This window comes from Enhydra lutris, unplaced genomic scaffold (assembly GCF_002288905.1).
Source record: "Enhydra lutris kenyoni isolate GAN:26980312 unplaced genomic scaffold, ASM228890v2 scaffoldscaffold2, whole genome shotgun sequence".
Lineage (NCBI taxonomy): Eukaryota > Metazoa > Chordata > Mammalia > Carnivora > Mustelidae > Enhydra > Enhydra lutris.
The window spans coordinates 46,398,232-46,423,421 of NW_019154086.1; the positions used below are offsets into that span (position 1 = coordinate 46,398,232).

At 35.7% G+C, this 25,190-nt stretch overlaps 1 protein-coding gene across 3 annotated transcripts in view; it reads right to left on the bottom strand.

Moving 5' to 3' along the window:
* Positions 1-25,190, bottom strand: part of LOC111147253 (RAS p21 protein activator 2) — a 124,999-nt gene that overhangs the window by 28,746 nt on the left and 71,063 nt on the right. For all 3 annotated transcript variants that reach the window (XM_022503185.1, XM_022503192.1, XM_022503179.1), the window contains exons 6-15: positions 23,521-23,604; positions 21,099-21,171; positions 17,485-17,561; positions 16,390-16,491; positions 7,697-7,853; positions 7,219-7,367; positions 5,343-5,457; positions 4,806-4,880; positions 3,986-4,109; positions 1,433-1,539 (exon numbers count right to left, since the gene is read on the bottom strand). In XM_022503185.1, coding sequence (XP_022358893.1) covers positions 1,433-1,539; positions 3,986-4,109; positions 4,806-4,880; positions 5,343-5,457; positions 7,219-7,367; positions 7,697-7,853; positions 16,390-16,491; positions 17,485-17,561; positions 21,099-21,171; positions 23,521-23,604 — 1,063 coding nt within the window. The remainder of the gene's footprint in view (positions 1-1,432; positions 1,540-3,985; positions 4,110-4,805; positions 4,881-5,342; positions 5,458-7,218; positions 7,368-7,696; positions 7,854-16,389; positions 16,492-17,484; positions 17,562-21,098; positions 21,172-23,520; positions 23,605-25,190) is intronic.

Here is a 25,190-nt window from a genome sequence, read left to right on the forward strand (position 1 = left end):
TACAAATCCAAGTCTGAATACAAGGCAGGGTCACAAGCTCAGAGGTAGGAGTTCTGTTTATATCTAGAATGCTGTTACTAAGCTTTTTCAGACCCAGAATTCTGCACAGCTTCAGTAACATAGCCATAAGAAAGGAAAGTCCTGTGATCAAAAGGACACTGGCCCACTCTCTGCTGCAGCTATTCACAAACTGTCCTTTGGCAAGAAAGGATATATTGCTGCAAAAGTAGCATGGTTCTACACAGTTCTCCAAGTGAAATGAGTGGGCAATGTCATGCAGCTGTGAAGAGGAGTGGCCTTCAAAGCCCAGTTTAACTCCAAAACCCATGTGTCCTTTCTACCCTATATAAGTTCCCTAAGGGCAGAGAGTGTCTTCCTCATCACTGCATTTCTAGCAGTGAGCACAGTGATGGAAACATTACAGACGTCTGAACACTTTATTGCCCAAGAGGCCAGAAAGAACAGGGTTGAGCTCAAAGATTGAGAAGACTGAAGGAGACAGCATTCCAGTTTAACCAGTCCAAACTGAGTGAGATCAAATCATATTTGACCAGTTGTGTGACCACAGAGAAATTGCTGAATTGTGATATTCTTATCTGCAAATGGGGATGATAACAGAATACCTCACAGGGAGGACCAAGTAAGTTAAAACACATAAAGTACTTAGAATAAGGCCTATTACAAAGCCCTAAGTAAATGTTGGCTATTATTATTATTATTATTATTATTATTATTATTATGTGTCACACCAATCAGCAAGGAAAGCAATTAGGTAAGATTATAAAATATTTGGAACATAAAAGGTTAAAGAATCAACAAAAATACTCCATATTAGAAGGAAAGAAAGAGCAAAAAAAGGAGTTTTAAGAAACATGTACATATGCAGTAGATTCAGATATAAACAATTAAATAGGACTGCAGAACATTTTTAAAATTTTAAATCTCTTATATTTATAATATCAGGTGAATAAAAAGTAAAAAATGTGGAGATACCAAATTATGTTCCAATCAAAGGTTCTACACCTTTTAGAAATGAGCCTCTTCAAACTTCTGTGAGATATAAAAATGCCTGTGAGATTAAACTAAACCTGTAACTCATGAAAAAACAAAAACAAAAACAACTCTAGTATTATGGAAATTTACAAACACACACAATAGTGGAGGGTAAATACAATGGATCCTCTTCGTACCTACCATCAAGCTTCAACAACTATCAACATCTTATTACTCTTGCACAATATCTTTTAACAACAACAAAAACTGGAATTTTCAGCCTTCTCTGAAAGACTGAAATAGCCAAGGAAAATGCCCAGTAAATTTAAGTACCAGTTATAAGAAAACAGCTAAGTGAAACTGGCTTGTTATATTCTTTTTAAAATTTTAATAAAAATAAATAAAAATGGAATAAAGCTTTGAGAAGAACAACACTTACTGGATGATGAGGTCGCAAATGAAAAGTATGAGGTGATACTACGGCTACAGCAAAGAAACGAAGAAATACAAAGCTGCTCACTGCAGAATACTGAACATGAGGGTCATCTGCAGGAAAAAAATGGTGAAATGTCATGCACAAAAACACTGAATTAAAAAACAAAGATGACAAAATAAAAAATATTGAAAAACATGTAAACTAAACAGGAGATCAATATAATTTGTCTAGTGGAGACTGAGCTGATGAAATGATAGTAATGATTATGACTAAATTAAAGGAAAAAAATCCTATGACTAAAAAAAAATCTGAAAGGAATAATAAAAAAATTTTTAAAAAGAAAGGCAAAAAAGCTACCAGGTTTTCAGAAATATCTTAATTAGGAAAAAGACCTCTTTCCTCATCTGCAAGGAGAGACTTCTGAAATTTCAACAAAAATAAAGTAGTATCTAGCACTACCTAGTGGTGATACTGAAATCCTTTAAGACCAGGATAGGTTATTTTCAGTTTTAGAATATTGCTTCAATTTTCCCCTCTTGATAATATCAAAGACAATGCAATAAAAACAACTAACAGGAATCTTTCCTTTAAAAAAGCGATCAATATTCCACATAAAAATGAAGATGAACTGAAGACAACTTGCGGTTTTTGTCATTCACCTACTGCTTTGTTTCAAAGTGGAGTCAATACTTAACATCAGAGAACACAGAAGCAGGCAGTAAAGGGGAAAAAAAGTCTGGGTTTGGTTTGAGTTTTAACTCTTATAAAAGTCACTCAATGTGCAAGCCATTTAACTTGTAGTTCTTCAATAATACTTGCTGCCCACTGTCTCCTCCCTACTCTCCATTCGTCTTCCCATGGTAACAGAAATGAGAAAGTATGAAAGTATGAAAATATTTTATGACAACAAAACTATCACTACTGTAGTCCACTGAAGATATGAAAATATATTAACATTTAATCCAACAAAAAAGTAAAAGAGACACACTTGCTTTTATAAAAAGGCATAAAAAGTACTTTAGATCATTTCTACAAACAGAAGTAAAAATATTTTTTAAGGCCAAGATCACTGGGTAGTACAGAGTCCAATGACTAGCAATATGCTTTGGAAGAGGCCAAACCCAGATTGGAGATCCTTTTTGTCTGCTGGCCATGTCTTGGGCCTCAAGCAAGTTATATAACATTTCTAAACCTTAGTTTCATTATTTACCTAAGGGGAGCAGTACCTTACACCTCATGAGGTGGTGTGAGCATTAGAGTAGGAGTAGGAGATAATGTAGGCTAGCACTGTGTGTTCACTCACTAAATACTCAATGTGCTTGTCATGATTTAACTCACTATTTAAAAACATAACTTCAGTGTTATATTAACATCTCTGCTCCCTTTACTTGTGTTGTAAAGACTAGAGTTAGGGGCGCCTGGGTGGCTCAGTGGGTTGGGCCTCTGCCTTCAGCTCAGGTCACGATCTTAGGGTCCTGGGATTGAGCCCCTCATCAGGCTCTCTGTTTAGTGGGGAGCCTGCTTCTCCCTTTCTCTCTGCCTGCCTCTCTGTCTACTAATGATCTCTCTCTCTCTGTCAAATAAATAAAGTATTTAAAAAATAAAAAAAAGACTAGATTTAGTATACTTATTTGAAGTTGACTGTTTATGTCTTTAGTAGAATTAGCAAAGGCATCTAGGTCTGAATTTATACACGTTAGTTAGACAACTCAGCCCTATGACTTTAGCACTGGGTAAATTTAGTCAAGGGGCTGATAAAAGCACACACTATGCATCACACTTAGAAGAACAAAATAAATTCTTCAGATGGTTACAGAAGTACACTTACAGTCTCACACATCTGGGTAAGACTAATAATTTAAGTAGTCACCTTACTTCCTCCCCTTTCCCTTTATTACAATAGGCAGATCTGGAAAGACAGTTATAGCAAGTTTATTTACTTATCAGAGATGCATGTAATTAGAATAATTCCAAATATTGATAATCAGAGACAGCAACTCTTATTTTTATGTGTTTCTAAACAAAGCCTTGACTCTGCTATTTTACCAAATTAAAGCATGTATTGACTGATATATGTCCTCAAGATTCTATGTCTATTGCAACAGAGATGTTTCTAATGTCTTGAACCATGTCTGTAAAAATGTCCTTAGCATTTTCTAAAACCTTAGCATTCTCAAACTGTCAAATCCAGTCAGCTGTATTGAACTAAAAATTCTCATTATTTAAATGAAGTGAAAAAGGTAAAAATAACAAAGGTGTTATTACATTTAACAATCTCATAAGTACCTAGTATAAATGTTTACCTTTCTTAAAAATAATGGTGATTTTTTATTTGCTCTTTGTAATAAGTTGTCATTACACTGAAATAAATCTATGTTTTGAGATGGTAAGGAAATTAAATGAGATGATTCATAAAAAAGCTGTTAACTATTTTGCAAAGAAGACTGTACCTATAAACTTTAAACATTTCATATAAGCCAAATCCAGAGTAAATCTATAAAAAAAAATCAAATACAGAAAAAGAAATGGCATGTTTTAGTAAAACAAGGCACTTACTAGGAAATCTCTGAGTAGCCATTTGCCTTAGAGAATAAAAGGTATCACACATTACAGTGGGGCAGCTCATACTTGATTTTACAATTGTACTGAATAACTTGTCTACATAGTAGCGCAGATTCTCCTGTAGGATTTAACAAGGTAAACATCAGGATTTTAACTCTTACACATTTTCCATAGCCTTTATGGAAAACAATGCAGTGAAAATGAGAGTAGGCAGTTACTATCCAGTATACTAAAGCTCTGCTTCCCTTCTCTAAATTCACTCAGTTAAAAGACAATTTATATCTTGATCTTGTTTAACAAATTCGAATGAGATTAGCTAAATATAACTGGTGAATGTATGGAATAAATTTCACAAGAAGCAACAGAGAATAAAATGATCTAAAGGGAAATCAAGGAAATAACTCAGATATGCAGGCACACGGACACTGTGGCAATTTCATTCAGTGCAATGAAAACCTATGACTCTACAACAGTCACTGTTTTCCCAGACACGACTAAAATGTTGGTTGACCAAGTCATTGTGCCACTTAGCCTGGTCAGTCTGACTCCAAAGGAATGGCTAGAATGGAGGCTGCAACTAGATACAGGCTTATTCCATTATTGTTACTAGAGCCAAAGAGAGATAATCAAGAATAAAAATAAAGTGAAACCCCATGATGAAATAACAACATTCTAAAAACTAGACACAGGAAATGCTAATAGTATAAGCATTAAGTAAAGAATAAAAAGCACTACATCCTAACATAGTATTATGGAAGATTATGTTTGGCAGAAAGCCCATTTTAAGGCAGTTATAAAGATAACAAGGACTTACCTTATTATTTTCTACATTATCTCCCTCTTTCAATTTAATAGGATCAATTTCACAGGATTTTGAGGATTCACATATCTGGAAGACAGATTAATTTTTCATTTAATGCTCTTTTATAAATAATTTGGCAAAATGAAAATAACTATTTTCCTGATAATACAATTATAAAAGTTAAAACCGTAACGAAGTTTATATATATCCCCAATCCAGAGACAATATATACGATGCTGCAAAAGAACTGTCAAAATTCATTTCTCATGTATTTGAAACTCTAGCTAAAACTGTAATCCAGTAACAACAACAATAAAAAAAAAAAAAAAAAAAAAAAACAGAAAACCCCCCCCCCCAATTATGTAGATTATACTAAACGTGCCCTTTCAGTAAAAATCCACTGATGGAAAGGTACATCTGAAGGGTTCAGCCTTATTCTTTCAGTAATACATGAACAGGTGTATCATCCCTATCACTAGATCACTTGATGAAAGAGAGGCTGTATCATGAGGCCACAGAGACTTCAATTATCAGAGGTATAGCCCGTACCTCATCTAGAATAGGTTTTAATGTGACTTTCAGGTAGTGCCCTCCCACTATTTTCATCATCTCATCCAGACATCGGGTAGCCAAGGAATTTCCTCTAAAAATTGTGTTTGCATCTCTGAAATACAAACAGAAGTAAGATGAAACCAAGAGCAGTAAACAGACGCTGTGAAATCCATAACATGAGATATATGACTTTGGCTACATATACAATTTTAGTAATTTTTACCCTCCATTTTTTTTTAAAGATTTTATTTATTTATTTGACAGACAGATCACAAGTAGGCTGAAAGGCAGGCAGAGAGAGAGAGGCGGAAGCAGGTTCCCCGCTGAGCAGAGAGCCTGATGCGGGGCTCAATCCCAGGACCTTGGGATCATGACCTGAGCTGAAGGCAGAGGCTTTATTCACTGAGCCACCCAGGCGCCCCTTTACCATCCATTTAAAAAGCTTGCTGCCAAGACGTAAGACAAAGAAGACATCCAGATGGCCAACAGACACATGAAAAAATGCTCAACATCACTCGGCATCAGGGAAATACAAATCAAAACCACCACGAGATACCACCCCACACCAGTCAGAATGGCTAAAATTAACAACTCAAGAAACGACAGATGTCGGGGAGGATGCAGAGAAAGGGAAACCCTCTTACACTGTTGGTGGGAATGCAAGCTGGTACAGGCACTCTAGAAAACAGTATGGAGGTTCCTCAAAAAGTTGAAAATAGTGCTACCCTATGACCCAGCAATTACACTATTGGTATTTATTCCAAAGACATAAATGTAGTGAAAAGAAGGAGCACGTGCACCCCAATGTTTATAGCAGCAATGTCCACAATAGCCAAACTATGGGAAGACCTCAGATGTCCATCAAAGATGAATGTATAAAGAAGATGTGGCGTGTGTATAAACACACACACATACACACACATGGAAATACTACTCAGTTATCAAAAAGAATGAAATCTTGCCATTTGCAATGACATGAATGGAACCAGAGGGTTTTATGCTAAGCAAAATAAGAGAAAGACAATTACCATTATGATTGCATTCATTTGTAGAATTTAGTAAACAAAACAGAGGATAAGAGGGAAAGAGAGGGGGAAAAAAGAGAAAAATCAGAGAGGAAAACAAACCATTAGAGACTCTTAATCATAGGAAACAAACTGAGGGTTGCTGGAGAGGAGGGAGTGGAGAGAATGGGGTAACTGGGTGATGGACATTAAAGAGGGCACATGATGTAATGAGCACTGGTATTATGTAAGACTGATGAATCACTGACTTCTACCTCTGAAACCAATAATATATGTTAATTAAATGAATTTAAGTTAAAGAAAAAAAAAACTTGCTGCCATTAGGCTTTTCAAACTTACCAAAACTATTTACTCCAAATAGTAAGTTTAAAAAAAAAAAAAAAAAAAAAAAAGCAAATGATATTAATGAACTACAAAAGTAGAATGTTTGTGTGTGTATGAAACAGTGCTATGACAGGACTGCAAAGCCACCTGACTGTTTTTCATGGTATCACATATATGTATATAGGGGTGATACATAATGGGTAAGGAAAAAAACCCAACCCAACTTCTGACCTAGTACATAATCTGTGACACGTGAATCATTACAAGCAGCAGCAAAGATGAGTAACAGGAAATTTTGACACTGAATAAAAAAAACCCTTCATTAACTGTTCATGTTGCTGTTAGTGGATACTGTTTGCTAACTTAAAGAACTGCCTTTTATCTCTTGCTAAGCAGTTCTTTTCAGAATCCTATTCAGTAGGAATAGGACTGGTCAACACAAAAGAAGTGAAATTACAAAAACAATTTGGCAGACTAAAATCCAATCTCAACACACATAATTAACATTATAATATAACTCTTACTGTGTATCCTTCAAGTCTAATTCAGCCACTGCAGTGGCAAAAGGAACAAGTTTATCATGGTGCAGCAGCAGTCGTACAAGGGGCAAAACAGCATCATTTTTATCTCGACAAATTTCACCCAAAATGTAAGCAGCTGAGGCAGATATCGGCTAGAATACAGAAAGGTAAAAAACAAGCACAAAATCAAGGAAATATGACTAAATGTTCAATCACTAGCCTGTATAAGTAATTCAAGCATATTTACTGACTATTACTGTTGTATAGAACAATATTTAATTTTAAAAAATTTTTCTCAGAGATGAAAATTTCAAGCATGTCCTGGAATCACAGTACTGTGGTCCAGATAAATTTTACTCTCACACACACACACAACCACCCCATTTTAATAAAACTTGATACTCTGAAATATTTTCTACATCATTTACAGAATTATTTTAGCCATTTCATATTAAATCATACCCTTATGATTTTTAAGTACCTGAACATCTGGTGATTTTAGCAGCAACGTTTTCAAAGGACCATAGTACTCTGATGGAAGCACATAGTCTTCTGTATAACATATATTTAATCGAAGAGACCCCAGATCATCAGTTTTAGATGACTTATTTCCATTGTCTCTTGGTTGTAGTAAGTACCTAAAGTAAAAATACAACTGACTACATGAGATGATAATAAGCATCCAAGTTGGTGAGGTAAATAAACAGTTAAGCTGCAAAAAAAAAAAAAAAACAAACAAACTCCAAACCAAAAAAGTCAACTTAGTATTTAAGGTTAGGACACTTTATAAGTAGCCAACCATCAATCTTCAGAGCCTTAATACCAGTTATATATTGAACTAGAAAGCTTTAAACAGACTTTTATCTGGGAAGCAAAAAGTAAAAATTAAAGTAAACTAAAAGTAAAAAAATAAGATCTCAAAGGGGCTGAATGAGTTTGATTAGCTTGTAGATTTAGGAAAAGATAATAAAAGTAAAACATTTAAAATCCAATGTATAATCAAAAATAACATCTCACTAAATTTAAGAAATACATATTTAGCTGCAATAGGTAAGAAATACCACAAGAAGGCATAAGTGATCTTGTTTTAAAGAAAATTTTATATATGTAAAAATCTGAACTTACTTTTTAAAAAAGTTAGTGATTGAAGGTTTATAAATAGATTCTTATATTATTAAAGGAGAAACAATGTAACTATACTCAAAATATTTTTATTTGCAAAAATCAGATTTACATGAAATTTTTTTAGGTAAATAGAAGGCATAAAATATATGTACAAAGATAGTTTTAAAATTTTCCAAGAAAAATGTTTAGAAATTAAGAGGAGTTTGTAGGACGAAAATCAGAAATCTGTTATTTTTAAAGAATTTTTATCATGAAAATTTAATAACACATACAAAAGTAAAGAAGACAGTACATCGTTTGAACCCCATGCACCTATCACCTAGCTTTAGGAATCATCAACTCAAGGCTATTCTTGTTTAAGCCATACCTCTACTCACTCCTCCCATCCCATTCCTGCATTATTTTAAAGCAATTTCCAGGCATCTTATAATGTTACCTATAAATATTTCAATATATATAACTATAACTACATAATAACTTTTAAAAATCATCATTATTCAGTCCATATTCAAACTCTCCCAAACTTTATCATGAATACTTTTCTACAATTTGTTTATATCCAAGGTCCATAGAATTTAACTGGTTGATCCTTAAGTTTCTTTAAACCTACAGATTTTCTCTATTCCCTAAGAAATCATGTAGCTAGAATTGAATTTTCTACATCTGGGATTATGCTAAATCCACCTCTATCTCCATGACGTCATTTAGCATGTTCTTTGTCCTCTCTGTACTTTCTGTATATTGGCAGTTAGATCTAGAGGCTTGGTTAGATTCAAATTTGATATGCTGGCAAGAACATTTCACTGATAGTGTTGTGTAGTACCACAAAGAGGCACTAATGTCTGTTTCTCTTTTTGTGATAGTAGCAGTCACTGATAAGCACCACCTAGAGTCATTAACTTTCACAGGTTATAAAACAATAGATATCTTTTTTTTTTAATTTTTTTTTTAAAAGATTTTATTTATTTATTTGACAGACAGATCACAAGCAGGCAGAGAGGCAGGCAGAGAGAGAGGAGGAAGCAGGCTCCCCGCTGAGCAGAGAACCCGATGCGGGGCTTGATCCCAGGACTCTGAGATCATGACCTGAGCCGAAGGCAGCGGCTTAACCCACTGAGCCACCCAGGCGCCCCAATAGATATCTTTTTTTTGAAGACTTTAGTTTTTTGTCAGGGAGAGGGAGCACATACAGGGTGAACGGGAGGCAGAGGGAGAAGCAGACTCTCTGCTGAGCAAGGAGCCCGATATGGGACCCTGGGATCATGACCTGAGCCACCGAGGCATCCCAAAATGATAGTTTTAGAATTCTATCATTCCTCCTTTACTTACCACCTGGAATACTTTTTATAAAGTAGTGTCATTAGTGTTGATATTTACTTTTGGTATTTATCACCTATGGCCTCTCCATTACACTACTTTAAAAACAGAAGGCAGGGGGGATTTAATGGAATATTTATTAGTTTTGAGAAAGATATAATTAAAGACATAAAAGGGAACTAGATAATCAACCAGGCAAAATTTAAAAAGATGAGGGGATGACAATAATGGGAGAAGAAATTATATCACTATCTACGAAAGCAGAATCTCTATCTTGAAACACCGGCCTTCAAATTTTTTTTTTTTTTAGATTTTATTTATTTATTTGACAGACAGAGATCACAAGTAGGCAGAGAGAGAGAGAGGGAAGCAGGCTCCCTGCTGAGCAGAGAGCCTGGTGTGGGGCTTGATCCCAGGACCCTGAGATCATGACCTGAGCCGAAGGCAGAGGCTTAACCCACTGAGCCACCCAGGCACCCCCAGCCTTCAGAATTTCTATTCTCTGATTTGAGAAATAATGTTTTAAAGATTTGCCTGAGGAAATAACTGCATATAAGCCTACTAGCAAAGGTGACCCAGAAGTAACTTTAAGGGAAAAGTCTAGTTCGCTGATCACCAAACATCCAGAAAAGGACATTACTTTGGTCAAGTTCCACAATCTAGTAAATGTTTTGTAGACATGCAAATTCAGATACCTCGTTTTATCTAAAAGCAAACCTAACTGCAATGACTGAGCATATAGGGACTGGTATCTTTAAAGCAGAAAGCCAATTTCTAATTTTATGAAAAGAAATACAACAGCCAAGCAGTTAAAATACCTGGACCTTTTTTTGTGACCAACACATTTTATTATGCAAACAAATGTTCATTCACAAAAGTAGGGCGAAGAGTGGTTATATTAATAAAGAGTACCCTCAACTCACCACCTCCCCCAGCACTTACCACTCAGCCTCAACAACTATCACTGGTTTGCGTGGCACTTTACCTATTTTCCTTGCTGCAACTAATACACTTTTTTTTTTTTAACCTGTTAATACAAGTCTTTCATCTGTTTGATTAATATATTTTTTTTACGTACTGGTAAGCTATTTGGAAAGCCATATTATCAGAGGGACTATAGTGAGATAGAGATACAACACAGAGACTGAGGTGGTCTTAATTCTCAGCTAAGATAACAGTTTTACAAAGGAAGTAGTCATGCTTCTAGAGCAGAATCTCCTTCCCTCTTGATTGTATTTAAATGGGTAGTACCTACCCATGTTTGCCTCTCTAGGATCCTTTCTTATTGTTCCAATATTCCTCTTCTATTTTAACTAGTGTTTTCCATATATGGGATATAAAAATAGAAATACTTGTATTATAGTTACAACTTGGTTCTGCCTCCCTAAGATGCACTAACCCATCTTAAATCTTAAACAGTGTCCCCATATTCTACCCAGATTTACAGATTTTGTTTTGGTTTGTTCTATAGGAATTTTACTCAGAAGGCAACTTTAATTCCCTTATCTCCAAATTACTGGAGGAAGGAGTATGCCTTGTCCTTCTGTTACTCTCACAAATTACAAATTACCAGCAAAATAGATCTATAATCCTAACATGGGATGTTCTGTGCAGAGGAATTAGGGCAATGCTACACCAGTTACTAATTATTATGTATCACTCCTTTAGAATGCCCAGGAACCTCAGAAGGCCTTACTCCTGCCTCACTTTTTAAGCTTGTTTCCTTGGGTTTCTTTGGAAGGGTAAGAAATCCTTCTGGGCACAGGATCTCATCTGTGTCTACTTGAAAAAACATAAAATTTCAAAATACCCTCAACTTACAACCTCCCCCATGCTCCCCCATGCTCCTTCAACTTTTAACAATATTATATAAAGCAAGGGGCACTCAAATCTTTGATTTCAGCTTAAAACAGAGAATATTTTTGAGGGTTTTTAAAAAAACATCTTTTATTTATTTATTTAAGAATGAGAGCACGTGTGCACGAGTGGGCAGGATGGGCAAAGGGTCAGGGAGAGAAAGAAAATCTTTTTTTTTTTTTTTTTAAAGGTTTTATTTATTTATTTGACACAGAGAGAGATCACAAGCAGGCAGAGAGGCAGGCAGAGAGAGAGGAGGAAGCAGGCTCCCTGCTGAGCAGAGAGCCCGATGCGGGGCTCGATCCCAGGACCCTGAGATCATGACCTGAGCCGAAGGCAGTGGCTTAACCCACTGAGCCACCCAGGCGCCCCGAGAAAGAGAATCTTAAACAGACTTCACACTGAATACAGAATCCTACATGGTATCATCTCACAACCCTGAGATCATGACCTGAGCCAAAATCAGGAGTTGGACCCTTAACCGACTGAGCCATCCAAGCACCCCGAACATTTTTGAGTTTTAAACATATAAAAAATATTTATGGGGCAGCTGGGTGGCTCATTTGGTCAAGTGCCTGCCTTCAGCTCAAATTAGGATCCCAGGGTCCTGGGAACTGGGATTGAGTCCCACATCAGGCTCCCTGGTCAGCAGGGAGTTTGCTTCTCCCTCTGTCTCTTTCCCCCACTTGTGCTCTCTCTGTCTCTCTCAAATAAGTAAACAAAATCTTTAAAAAATAAATGTACGTTAAGGTAAATTTATTATAGTAATTGGTTAAGAACATAAACTTTGAAGTCAGAGTATTTGGTCCAAATCTCAGCTGTATGACCCTGGGCAAACCACTTAATCTCTCTGCGCTTATTTCCTTACCTTATTATTACTCTATATAAGGGGTAATAATAGTATCTGATTTAATCCTTACAACAACTCTAAGGAGGTTATATAAGTAAAGCACTTAGAAGAGTGCCAGGTACACAGTAAACAGTATGCAGCTGTTATTTATGTAAGATTTATATATAACTGTTACCACTTAAATATAGAAATAACTATAGATAAATGTACTTATTAATGTAACTACATAAACATGATTTGTTATTTTATAATATTATTTTAAAAGACCGTTTAAACCCTGAAGGATCCCCTGTGGACAAAGTAATTTGTATGAATTAGCGGTAAAGAGTAAACTCTCGAGATTTGTTAAATGAGGATACATGGCCAGGTATATAAGGTCAAGGGATTTAAAAGAAAAAATCAAATCAAATATATTTTCTTTAGTTTTTGAGTAAAGCATTTTAGTTTGAAAGAATAAGAAAAAGGAAATAGAGAAATTATTAACTGAAAGTGGAATTCAGTTGCTCTACATATATTTTTAAATTCACAATTGGAGAGGCATAAAAGTAAGCCTGATGCTCTCAAGATTCAGCTGTTGTGACAGCTCCTTAATAGGAAAAAAAAAAATCTAGCATTTGAAAAATTTTAACCACAAAGTCTGTATAATTGAAGTAGCCAGGTAAAAACTATAATTATTTGTTCATAATGCTGAAAACAAGCATAATGAAGTAATGTTCAGAAGCTGTAAAGTAACTGTTCAGAGGCAGCTCTACTAACACTTGAATGCTGTTTCTGGTTCCATAACAGTAAGCATTATCAATGGATTTTTACTTAAGATAGGAGATTAAAGATAGGCAGCAAAATTAGCAAACTACACAACCAACTCCTCTCAAGTAAAATATTAATCTATTTTTAAATATGCATAAAGTGCTTATGTTTAAAACCCCATTTGTTTCATCTACTATGTGAATCTACTTTTTTTTTTTAAAGATTTTATTTATTTGTCAGAGAGAGAGAGTGTGTGTGCGCACAAGCAGGGAGAGTGGCAGGCAGAGGGAGAAGTAGACTCTGTTGAGCAAGCAGCCTGATGTAGGACTCAATTCGAATCCCAGACCCTGGGATCATGACCTGAGCAGAAGGCAGATGCTTAATTGACTGAGCCACCCAGGTGTCCCTCTATTGTCTTTTCTTAATGTCCACTTTTACATGTTGAATATTTGGGGGAAAATTGTGCCAATTTGTACAATCACACAAAGGTTTTGCGCACATTAAAATACTGACAGGAACTGGTGAAATAAGATTGAACTAGACTGCCTGTGAGATTCTCGAACATTGTAAACAATGGAACACTGGTATGACAAAAAGGATGCAGAAATTCTGTATGGAGGAATGGTGGAGGAAGGGTGATGACAGTAGCAATCACTGTAATGATGAGAGCCATGAGCTATATCCATGGTCAATGCACTTGCAGCTTGTCTCATTGATGAGGATGAATGCATTTCATCCTCTAACAACTCTGGGAGGCAGGTACTATTTGTACTGCTCCCATTTTATAGCCAGAGAAAGGCAAAGCCAAGGGGTAGAGTAACCTGTTCAAGGTCACACAGATAGTTACAGCAAAGGTTAAGATTTGAACCAAGGCAATTTGGTTCCAGACTCCACTCTTAACCACTATCAAGGTTCCACAAATATTTACTGAAGTTCTACTACACTGGTAAGTGAGAAAAGCAAGGTGCAGATCAGGATACAGTATGTGCCCATTTGTGTAAAGAAAAGGATATATACATATTTGACTATATTCCATAAAATATTTCCAGAAAGTCAAAACAGTGACTGCCTCAGAAGAGGGAAAATGATTAGCTGAGGGTCTAGGACAAGACACAGATTTTTATCTTTTGAACTGTGAACCGTATGGGTATATTATCGGTTAAGAAAATCATAAAATTCTACTATCTATAAGGTTAAAGTTAAAATGAGTGACTATCAACACGAACAAGCTACTCCTAACATCTGACAGAAGTTTCATAATAAAGAACATATGTCATTACTAAGGAACTGAAAAGCCAAGAAAGGAAAAGGGGAATGATTGGATCATGTTGTAATCTGAGAAAAAAATTAAATTGGAACCATTAAAACCCATTTTCAGGAAAAGACTATAATAGACAAATACTAATTGAAATCACGTGAAAAAGGAAAGCAAATTGAAACTTTTCAAACAGGATTACATTATTGATAATTATTCCCTTTCCTACTACCAAGATTAGAAAGAATATGCCTGAATTCTGAAGGTAAAGAAAGCTTTTCCTGTGCTTTCATGCAATTAACATCGATCCCACAAGGGGATGCTACAACTCTACAAATGATGAAGGAGCCCAAGAATTTAATTTCTGACTTAAAAGAAAATGGCATTCACTTTTGTATACCCCCTTCTACCTATGGAAGTACAAATGAATTAGGAGATGTTTCTATTCCATGTTGTATAAATTTTTCTTAAAGATTTATTTATTTGAGAAAGAGAGAGAGAGAGAGAGACAAAGATAGCAAGAGACAGCAAGGGAGAGCAAACGAGCGAGAACAAGCAGGGTGAGGTGCAGAGGGAGAGAGAGGGCAGAGGGAGAAGCTGGCTTCCTACTGGTCTGGTACCTGGAATTTAGGGCTTGATCCCAGGACCCTGGGATCATGACCTGAAGCAAAGGCAGACACTTAATTGACTGAGCAAGGTGCCCAAGGGAGGCTCTTTTTTAAAGACAAATGAGATTGATGCCCACAGTAAGAAACCTCTAAACACTTAATTCCGGGGCGCCTGGGTGGCTCAGTGGGTTAGGCCTCTGCCTTTGGCTCAGGTCATGATCCCAGGGTCCTGGGATTGAGCCCCACATCGGGCTTTCTACTCAGCAGGGAGCTTGCTTCCCCCTCTCTCTGCCTGCCTCTCTGCCTACTTGTGATCTCTGTCAAATAAATAAATAAAATCTTTTTAAAAAAATAAAATAAACAATTCCAACAATTCCAACTCCTCTTCTAGGCACTGAAACTGAGTTCTAAATAGTGGGCCTTAGAGGCAAAGAGAAAGGCCTGTTTATTAATGCTCAGTGGAAACCCAAGTCTAGCATGAGGGCTGCTGGGCAACCTACTGGAAGGGGCAGGACAGGCGTGCTTGTAAGTGCTCTTGGCAGAAAAAAATGATAGTTCTGCATCAATTCTGCTAAGGAAAATAACACCAGTTTAATGTATGAACAGTATGTTTTATCTACCATCAGTTTAATGTCACTGTTAAAGACATGAAGAGGTAAAATAATAAAGTAACTATTACTGAGCCACAAGAGCACCTCAAGAAAGTATTTACTGAATCAGCTCAACATCTGAACCCTAGACACACATTTATTTACTCAGGAGTGGGAGTGGGGGTAGAATCTCAAGCAGACTCCCAGCTGAGCACAGAGCCCAATGTGGGGCTTGATTTCACAACCTTGAGATCATGACCTCAGCTGAAATCATGAGCTGGATGGATGCTCAACCAACTGAGCCACCAAGACGCCCTGACCCTAGACATTTAAAATAACATCAGAGCCATTCACAGTGCATTTCAGCGGGGTGTGGTAAAGGAAAAATCACTGGTTAGAGCCCATTAACAGTAGATTCCCTATCATAAATCCTCTGTTTTCAAACATCCATAGTTCCTATCACCATTAATAAGGCTTCTGGACTGCAGATGCTGATCTGTAACCAAGCATCTTCTCACATGGGCAACTCCTACGTAATGTTTTAAATGATTTTCATTTTCTCCTTAGAGTTAAGATTTCATTTTTGAACAGAACAATATTCCTAGATAATTCAGTTCTTACATCTCAGTTCTAGAGGTCAAGTCATAAAACTATGAATGTACTTCTATTTCTGCAAAAATAAATTAATAACCAAATCAATTAAAGTTAATGACTTCTGGCTTATTCTATCTCAAATTTTAAAAATATGCATATAGTAAGCATTTCAACCATTTTATTAAAGGGGATGACCTACTGTGGAGTTCACTAGAATGTTTGTCTTCTTACCAGGCTTGATGAGAAGAATCATTTCTTAACACGTTCACAGGAACCTTAATCTCACCCAGGAAAATATCTTGGACCAGGTTTCCATTATTCCACAAGTCGATTCTGAAAATTTAAAAATAAAACTTTATTTTTTGCAAACAATGTTTAAGAGCACACACGCCAACAGGTAGCTTCAAATCACTTTGATTGCATTACAGCATTAATTTTACATGCTTAAAAGTAAGAGATGTTAGCGTTGTCATATACCTCACTAACTAAACTAAGAAAAGAAAATATTGCAGTAGCTTTTATTTTATAAGCACAGAGTATAACTATCTTAAATAGTCTAAAAGAAAGCACTTAAGTTTCTTAGTTTCAAAGTCTAGGCTTTATTTTAACCTGTAGCAGTAAGAACTGGAGTTACCTTGTTGAATTTGAGAAAAGAAACCAACACAAGACTACAGTTTCTTTCTCAATTAGAGCCAGTTAATATGTAAAGATAGGTGATTTAAACAAAATACATTACCTGATCATTCCAAACATGTGACTAATACACCCTTTAGATGAACACACTGTTAACACCACACCTGTACATGCACTTACAGAACTTTTCCCTCCCAAACAGCAGAGATTTAAGACCTAAATAGCACAAACTTCAAACACATGCACCTGTTGAATTATCTTACAAGACTTCTTACCTCACTGAAATTTCTGTTAGACAGCAGATATGTTAAGAAGAATAAAAAAATTATTTCTAAATTGGCTAATATATAATTACTTTTCTATATATTCTTTGCATCCATTATGTTAGATTAAGAAATTTAAAGAGCAATTAAATTTGTGAAAATTAAAAATATAATAAAATAGGTGAAAATCAGGTCATCTTTGGTATTAAATAAATATACCTTGACTACTTCTGCAAAGAAAACAGATTTTGAAAAGATAGTATGAATTTAAATTAGATGCCTGTTTCTCTAAGTTTCATCAACCATCTTGCTAAAGAGAAGTCTATTAAGCTTGGTTCACCTATTTTCTTTTTACGGTTTTTCTATTTTAGATTTAGGATTTTCTTTTGGCACCAAAAAAAGCAGATCTTTAAAACTCTAAGACAAATACCTAATTTCTAGCTTTTCAATGTCCTCCTCTTCTACCTGGAACTGAGACTTTCTTGTGTAACTACTGGATCTGGTTACCTGTGAACAAAATATTTTAGTTTACAAGAAATTTTTAAATATTTTTTCCTACATGAACTTAAAAAACTATCATCGCTAAAATGTTCAATTGTGTTTATTATAAACAGAGGAAAACGCCTAGGTAATAGTTCCCCCAAAGCTAAAGATAAAAACGGCTATGGAAGTAGCAGGGAGGTAAGAATAAGGCAGTACAAAAACACCAAAGGCAATTTTGCCTCCATGCCCTACCTTATCAACTAAATCTACAGTAACACTAGGTTCTCTGACTCATATGTAATCTCTTAGTGGCTCAAAGAGTAAAAGCATTCTATTTTGGCGAAGCTGCACATGTGAAGAACTGTTTGAAGACTTTCCTACATTTCTCAAGATATCAATTCTATCCTTACACTTCCTTCTCGCATTTTTACCAAAAATACCAAGGCAACTGGCAGGGACTTCCTCTGCTACCATCCACCTGAACATGTTTATTCTCACATGGTCCTTCTACTTGATGAGTTTTCTCATTTATTCTGAATAAGAGATGAGATGATCCTCCTCTTCTCCAAGACTATTCCACCCATGCATGACATACAGTAAGCATGCAGTAAACATTTGATCTATTCCCAGGTTTCAGCACCAAAACAAAACAAAACAAAACAAAAACATTTCATCTATTTTAATTATAGCTTTTTACCAGCTTATTCACCTCACTCAAGTCTAAGAAAAATTCTATACTTAAATTATGGTCTTCCTATTTATCTCCTTCCTTTTACAGACAAATATCTCAAAACTGTAATCCATCCTTGCAGCCGCCACTTCCTCACACCCAGTCACTACAGTGACTCCTTATAATCTGGTTTCCTCACAGATCACCCTCCCCAAACTCCTCTCTTAGTCACCAGGTCTGATGATGAGTCCTTAGTTCTCATCTTCCTTGACCCCAGAACAAGTGAGTACAACCATACCTCCTTTCCCAGAAACACTGTTTTGAATTTACCCAGGCACTATCCAGGCAACCTCCTGTTCTCTGCTTCTTCCTGTGGGACCTCTTCTTCTTCAGAACCTATAAATACTGGTTTTCTCCATGGTTTTAACGTTTACGTTGCTCTAAGAGCTGCAAAGGGCTATACAGTTTACAAAGTGCTTTCACATCCATTATCTTCTTTGTTCATCAGAATGCTGTTTTGAAGCAGGCAGGGCTAGATTTATTATCCTCATCTTGAAAATGAGGAAGTTAAAGGACAAAAATTAAGAGACATGCTCAAAGCTGAATGCTTAGTAAGTGGCAGAACTGAGCTTCCTCACTTTTCTCCTATATTGTATGCCGCTATTCCCCTGGCTTCCTTGACTCTCTGGCAAGCAAATCTTAAGTGCTTATCTACAGCCATCACCCATCTTATGTTTGTCATGAACTCCCTACTGAGGAGTTTTCACGTCAGACCTCAAGTTCATTATGTCCCCAACTGAACCACTTCTGTATTCCTTAACTTTTCCCTTATTCCAGATTTGAAACCATGAGGACACCTGACTTTTCCCTTTGTCTTTTCTTCTATAATCAATTTGTTATCCTCCCCTTTACAGCTTCTTTCTCATCTGTCACTTCCTCTCTTTTCCCATGTTACTCTCTTGGATCAGAAGCCCCTCCACCTTCCTTTTTAAAAACAAAAAAAACAACAAAAAAACCCACCTACTAAACTATGAGTCTCTTGATTTCTGTTCTTTCTCAGCTATTGGCCCACAGATCACGGTTAATTCTTCCTAAAACACTGCATTACTCTTACCACTTCCAGGCTCAAAAACATTCAACAGCTACTCTGTAAGCACGTCAGCCACAGGTAGTCAAGGCCTTTCATAGTTGGTCCTAGTCTAGCTTTTAAGCTTTGCTCCAATTATTCTCTTATAGAACCCTTCCAGTTAAATCACTATTTGCTATTCTTTGGATGTAACTTACTGCTTTTCTCTTTGTCTATGCTCAAAATGTTCTTTCTCTCTAATACTCCTCCCTAACTTAACTCAGCTGAAAAACTCATCTGACCTTCCCTGTATCGCATTTTGCTGCTCTGTGTATGCATGCATATGTGTGCTTTCTGTCTCTTGCTTTAGCTCGAGGACAGAGATTGAATCTTATCTTTATAATCTGCTCAACAGAGGCGCCTGGGTGGCTCAGTGAGTTAGAGCCTCTGCCTTCGGCTCGGGTCATGATCCCGGACTCCTGGGATCGAGCCCCATGTCAGGCTCTCTGCTCCGTGGAGAGCCTGCTTCCTCCTCTCTCTCTCTCTCTGCCTGCCTCTCTGCCTACTTGTGATCTCTGTCTGTCAAATAAATAAATAAAATCTTTAAAAAAAAAATCTGCTCAACAAAGGGCTTTTTGAATAAATATTTTAAGGCTTCATATGTACACCTGAATACAGCAAGCAGGTCAGACCTTGCCTTTCAAAAGGCCATCTGCTTGCTCCAAGTTGCCCCATGTTTTCTGCAGGCTAGATATAATAGCCACTGATAAATATATAACCACCGAAGTCCTTAGCCAGGAAATGGAAAAGTCTCACACTGGTACTTTTTCTTTTGTCTTTCTTTCTCCCTTGCCTCCATCCCCACAATTCTTCCTACTTCAATTTTGGTATTTTCCTCAACCTATATTTTTTTATATAGTAATTAGGCATGGCTAGATGTGCTCTCACTCCTCTCCACTTGGAATTATCAAGAAAAACACACATACAAAAGAGGAAAAAGCATACAATGGAACTTTTCCCCAAATCTTCCTACATGCTAACTAATCTCACTTGTGATATGTTCTATGGTTAGAACACAATCTTTTAGAAATCAGAGGTCTTTTTCTTCCCTGTAGTTTTCAAATAATATGAAAAAGGATTTCTTTAGCAAATGCTCCACAGTAAAGAACTCCAAAGCACTATATTTTGGGGCAACTTCAAGGCAGCTGAAGATCTCTATGAAAACAAGCATTTGTCTATAGAGGCAATTAGCTAAAAAGAACTTAATAATAAGGCTTTAATCTTATAGCACTTTATGGTCTCAACGCATTCTCACATTTGGGCCTCCTAAAAACTCTGTCAAGAAGGGTAGCTAGTGTTTTCTCTTACAAAATTATCTTTTCACAAGATAAACTTAAACCTCACATTTAGTGATTTATTCCACATCAACTGGGACAAGAACTCCAACCAACTGATGTCATACTTACTTTACTAGTGATTTTCAAACAGTAGTACTCAGTATAAGAGTCCATTGGCCACTGTGTGTCAGGTGGGGGGCTGGATAAGGTGGGAGGGTGTGTGAAGGAGGGTGTGGTAATAGGGATGACTAGAGAGTAGGTGTAGCCCTAGTCCTTCCTATCCCCAAATCGGTTGTAGTTCTGCCTTTATTTGTTTTATATACTGGTCCTCTACCACATTATATCATGGTTCTACTGTTCTTGGAATAGAAATGCTTAGTTGCATTAGCTGATTAAATGATTACTATGGCTATAGTTCAAAAAAAGAAGTAAACCAGCATTCAATATTAAATATTCAATGTCAACATTTATATAAAATAAAAAGTTACCTCAAAATAAAAGATTTCATTAAACTGCGGATTGCTTGTTTTCTTCTTTACTTTTGTCTTCTTTTGGTCATTCCTGTTCCAATGTGGTAGAGTTTTACCTTGTAGAACTTAATGGTACACAATTATAAAACATGCTATTTCCAACCAGGGAGCCTGACCTCCCTTTAGCTGTTTAAGATGACTCAGAAAACTATAGTTTTAAATATTACTTGGGGGAAAAAAATCTGACATGTCTCTAAAGACCCAAATCAAAGAAAATACAAGTTTGTATATGCGATATATGACAAGATTGTATTTTCTCTCTATGGCTACACTAGGCTGACCATCAAGCTTATTTTACATATACAAGCTTATTTTATATCAGAATGGTAAAAGGAAGACAGTGAGATTTAGAGTACCTTTACCTATGCTGAAAAATACCTGAGGAACACAAAAAGCATTCTTAACTAAATTTATTTCTTGGGCTTACAATATGGCTTTTTAAAAAAACTTTTTCTTGTGAAATAATTAGAGAAGGTTGCAAAGAAATGTACACGGAAATCCCATGCAGTCTCTCCCCACCCTCTCCCAATTTTAACATCTTATGTGATGATAGTACACTATCAATACCAATAATGACTCTTAAAACCAAATTCACATGCCAAATGGTTTCCAATTGTATGTTACTAAAAGATTACACTAAAGAATTTGTCTTTAGCTACAGATTATAAACAGAAACAAAAAAATAGCTCAATTAGGTTAAACATTTTTAACATCCAGAACTAATCCCTCTGATAACATGAATGTTAAAGGACTGAGTATCTGCTTTCAACTTTAGAAGCATCTATAGTGCTAACAGTGCAATACTGTTTGAGCACACAGTAAGTACTAGGCATGGCGCTAGGTACTTTATATACATATATTAATACATTTTTAAAAAGTGACTTACTGGTGATTTTCTAAAAAATAAAAATACTTCTATTGTACACCTGAAACTAATGTAACACTGTATGCTGACTATTCTGGAATTAAGAAAAATTAATAAAAATAAATAAATAAAAAGAATACCTAGAGAGCATGACGTTGGGGAAAAGGGGTATGTGTCTGTGTATGTATGTATGAGTTTGGTATAAAGCAAATATTTGCTCTTTGTTTCCTGATTTTAAACCTTCAAAGTTGTAGGCAAATTTCAGACTAGTCAGGCTCTGAAAGAAATCATAATGAAGTTATAAAATACAAAATATATAAATTGCTATAGGTTTTTCCATAAATCATTAGAAATAAATTAAATCAATGATATGGTGCACTTTACCATGTTCTGGTACTTCAGCAGGCTGTCTACAGCTTGGAATTCTCTCTGTAGAGCACAGATGCCATGAGCAGAAAAGGCATTTTTAGTTCCTAGCAGTTTTCCAGATAAAAATATGGAAACTGCCTTGCGATTCTGAGCTAGCATTTCTTAAAACAGGATTTTACCCATATAAAATCTAAGACATTTGAAGGTTGGAAGGCCACTGATGAGTGAGGAAGGTCAAATTTATGTTTTAAAGAACATTTTAACTACTATAAAACTAACATTGCTCCCTACAGTCTAAGAGTCCAGCATATTTGAAATGGCATCCACTTTCTTTCTATAAGAACAGGACTTGGTTATTTGCAAATGTATAACAGAACTCACTAAAAATGTTTCTTTCAATGCATTCATTAACTTTGTGTCATAAATAGCCATTTAGCATTTATTCTTAAAATCTTAATCTTGTAATTCTTAAGTCACATTTTAAAACATAAAAATCTAATAATAATTTGCTCTCCTACTCTGAATTCCTAACTCCAGGTTACAAATAGAAGCCAACCACTGATCATTTCAATGTAATGAAGCATCTACTGTCGAAGAAGGAAATCATTTAAGCCCATATACATACTAAGTCTTCAGACCCAGAGATGTTTACATTTCTGGATTAAAATCAGTGTACTTATGGAAAATAAAGGCATGCTTGGAATTATGTGTTTAGAGTTAAAAAAAATCTAATAATAATTCAATAAACACTACCTACCAATGACATGGATGGAGTTAGAGAGTATTAGGCTAAGTGAAATAAGTCAGTCAGAGAAAGACAAATACCATATGATTTCACTCATATGTGGAATTTCAGAAACAAATGAGCATAGGGGGAAAAAAAAAGAGGCAAATCAAGAAACACTGACTCTTAATTATAGAGAACAAACTAATGATTACCAGCAGGGAGGTGGGTGGGGGCATGGGAGAAATGGGGGGTGGGAGAAATAGGGGATGGGGATTAAGGAGTGCACATGTGATGAGCACTGGGTGTTGTATGGAAATGTTGGATCACTGTATTGTACACCTGAAACTAATATTATAGTGTATGTTAACTAACTGGAATTTAAATAAAAACTTAAAAAACAAAACAAAACAAAACATTACCTAGAAGGGCCCACTAGAGAAACTGTTGCATAAGGGTCACAGCTTTGTCCATTTATGAGAGGCAACCCATGGCATGCCATGATGCTAAGAAAGAAAAAAAGAAAATTAACATATATTCAAGTTAAACAATATAAAGCATTATTTTAAAATATAAATTAATATAATCAAAGGGTTAAAATTGTTTTCCACAAGTGTGCAGATGTATGCCTATATACCACACCTACCCCAAATACATCTATCTATATTGTGCACTTTTATCTACTTATGCTGTATTTCTGAAATATAACTTAAACTAGACTGCCACAATCAGTACTGGCTCTACCAAATAATATGTAGCACACATTCCCCCAGTAAATATCCAGCAAGGTACATTCTGTGGTTTGATAATATATTAAAACTGTTGTGGCTTCTAAACAGGAAAAGAATGTGGTGTGAACCTTAAAGGAGAAACTACAAACCAAGCTAGATCTATGGCATCACATCCTCTGCTAAAGCATGAATGAGAAACAAGGAAACGACTGTGGTTTCCACTTAAAATCTGATTCATAAATAGAGGGCAAGCCTCCCACAATTCTGTAGCCTTTTATTTTGAGTCTCAGTAACAGCTCCTGTATCATTCTACAAGAAATGTTTCAGAACTTAAAAACCAAGGTCTTCTAATCAGCTCTACGGGTAAAGTCCCTGCTATTTACAGAGGACATAGAATTTAACTTATTGGTCTGCTCCTCACATTTTCTCACTCAATATTGAGTTCACATATTTAGTTTAACATGTAAGGGTCTGCCTTTCCTAATGTCTAAGAGAAACTCATGAGAGTTACTGAAGAGTATTCTTTGTTGAAATATGTGGGCTATTGAGCAACATCCTTATTTCTCTCCACAACCCACAGATCATATATGTGGGTGAAGTGCATATGCTGTGCTGCCAAGCAAAGAAAGAAATGATAACATGACTCATTTCTATTAAACTGCATATCAAAAATAAAATTTAAAAAATTTCTGAAACTAACCAAAGAAAGCACAGGCCAAGATAATAATTCTGGTTATTAAAATGTTAGGCTCAGGTACAGTAAAATTTTCCAACTACATACTGTTTGAAATTTATAATCCTCAGGCTAAATCTCAAAATGATACTTGGTTTTTTACACAGCATTTGTAGTTTACAATGCATTTTCACAAAATGTATCTAACTTCCACAACTGCCTTTGAGAAAAAACACCTTAAAGAAGAAAGTAAGGAGCAAAAAGATTATGTAACACAGGAACAAAAAAAGGCTAAACGTAATGCAACTAGTACAAAGTGGGCCAAGACCCAACTTCTACTTTCTTAACTGTTTCTGATGTCCAGTGTCTTTCCACATTCCCTATTGCACCTGAATTTATTGTATTACTCTCCTTGTAATACCAAATTTATCTCATATATATACTAATTAAGAAATCTTAATTACAGAAAGCCACTATAATTTTTTTTAAGATTTTATTCACTTATTAGAGAACAGTATGAAAAATTATGTGCTGGACAACCTAGAATAGACAAATTCTTAGAAATATACAAGTTTCCAAAACTGAATTAGGAAAAAATGGAAAATGTGAACAGATAATTACCAGCAATGAAATCGAATCAGTAATCAAAACCTTCCCAACAAATAAAAAGTCCAGGACCAGATGGTGT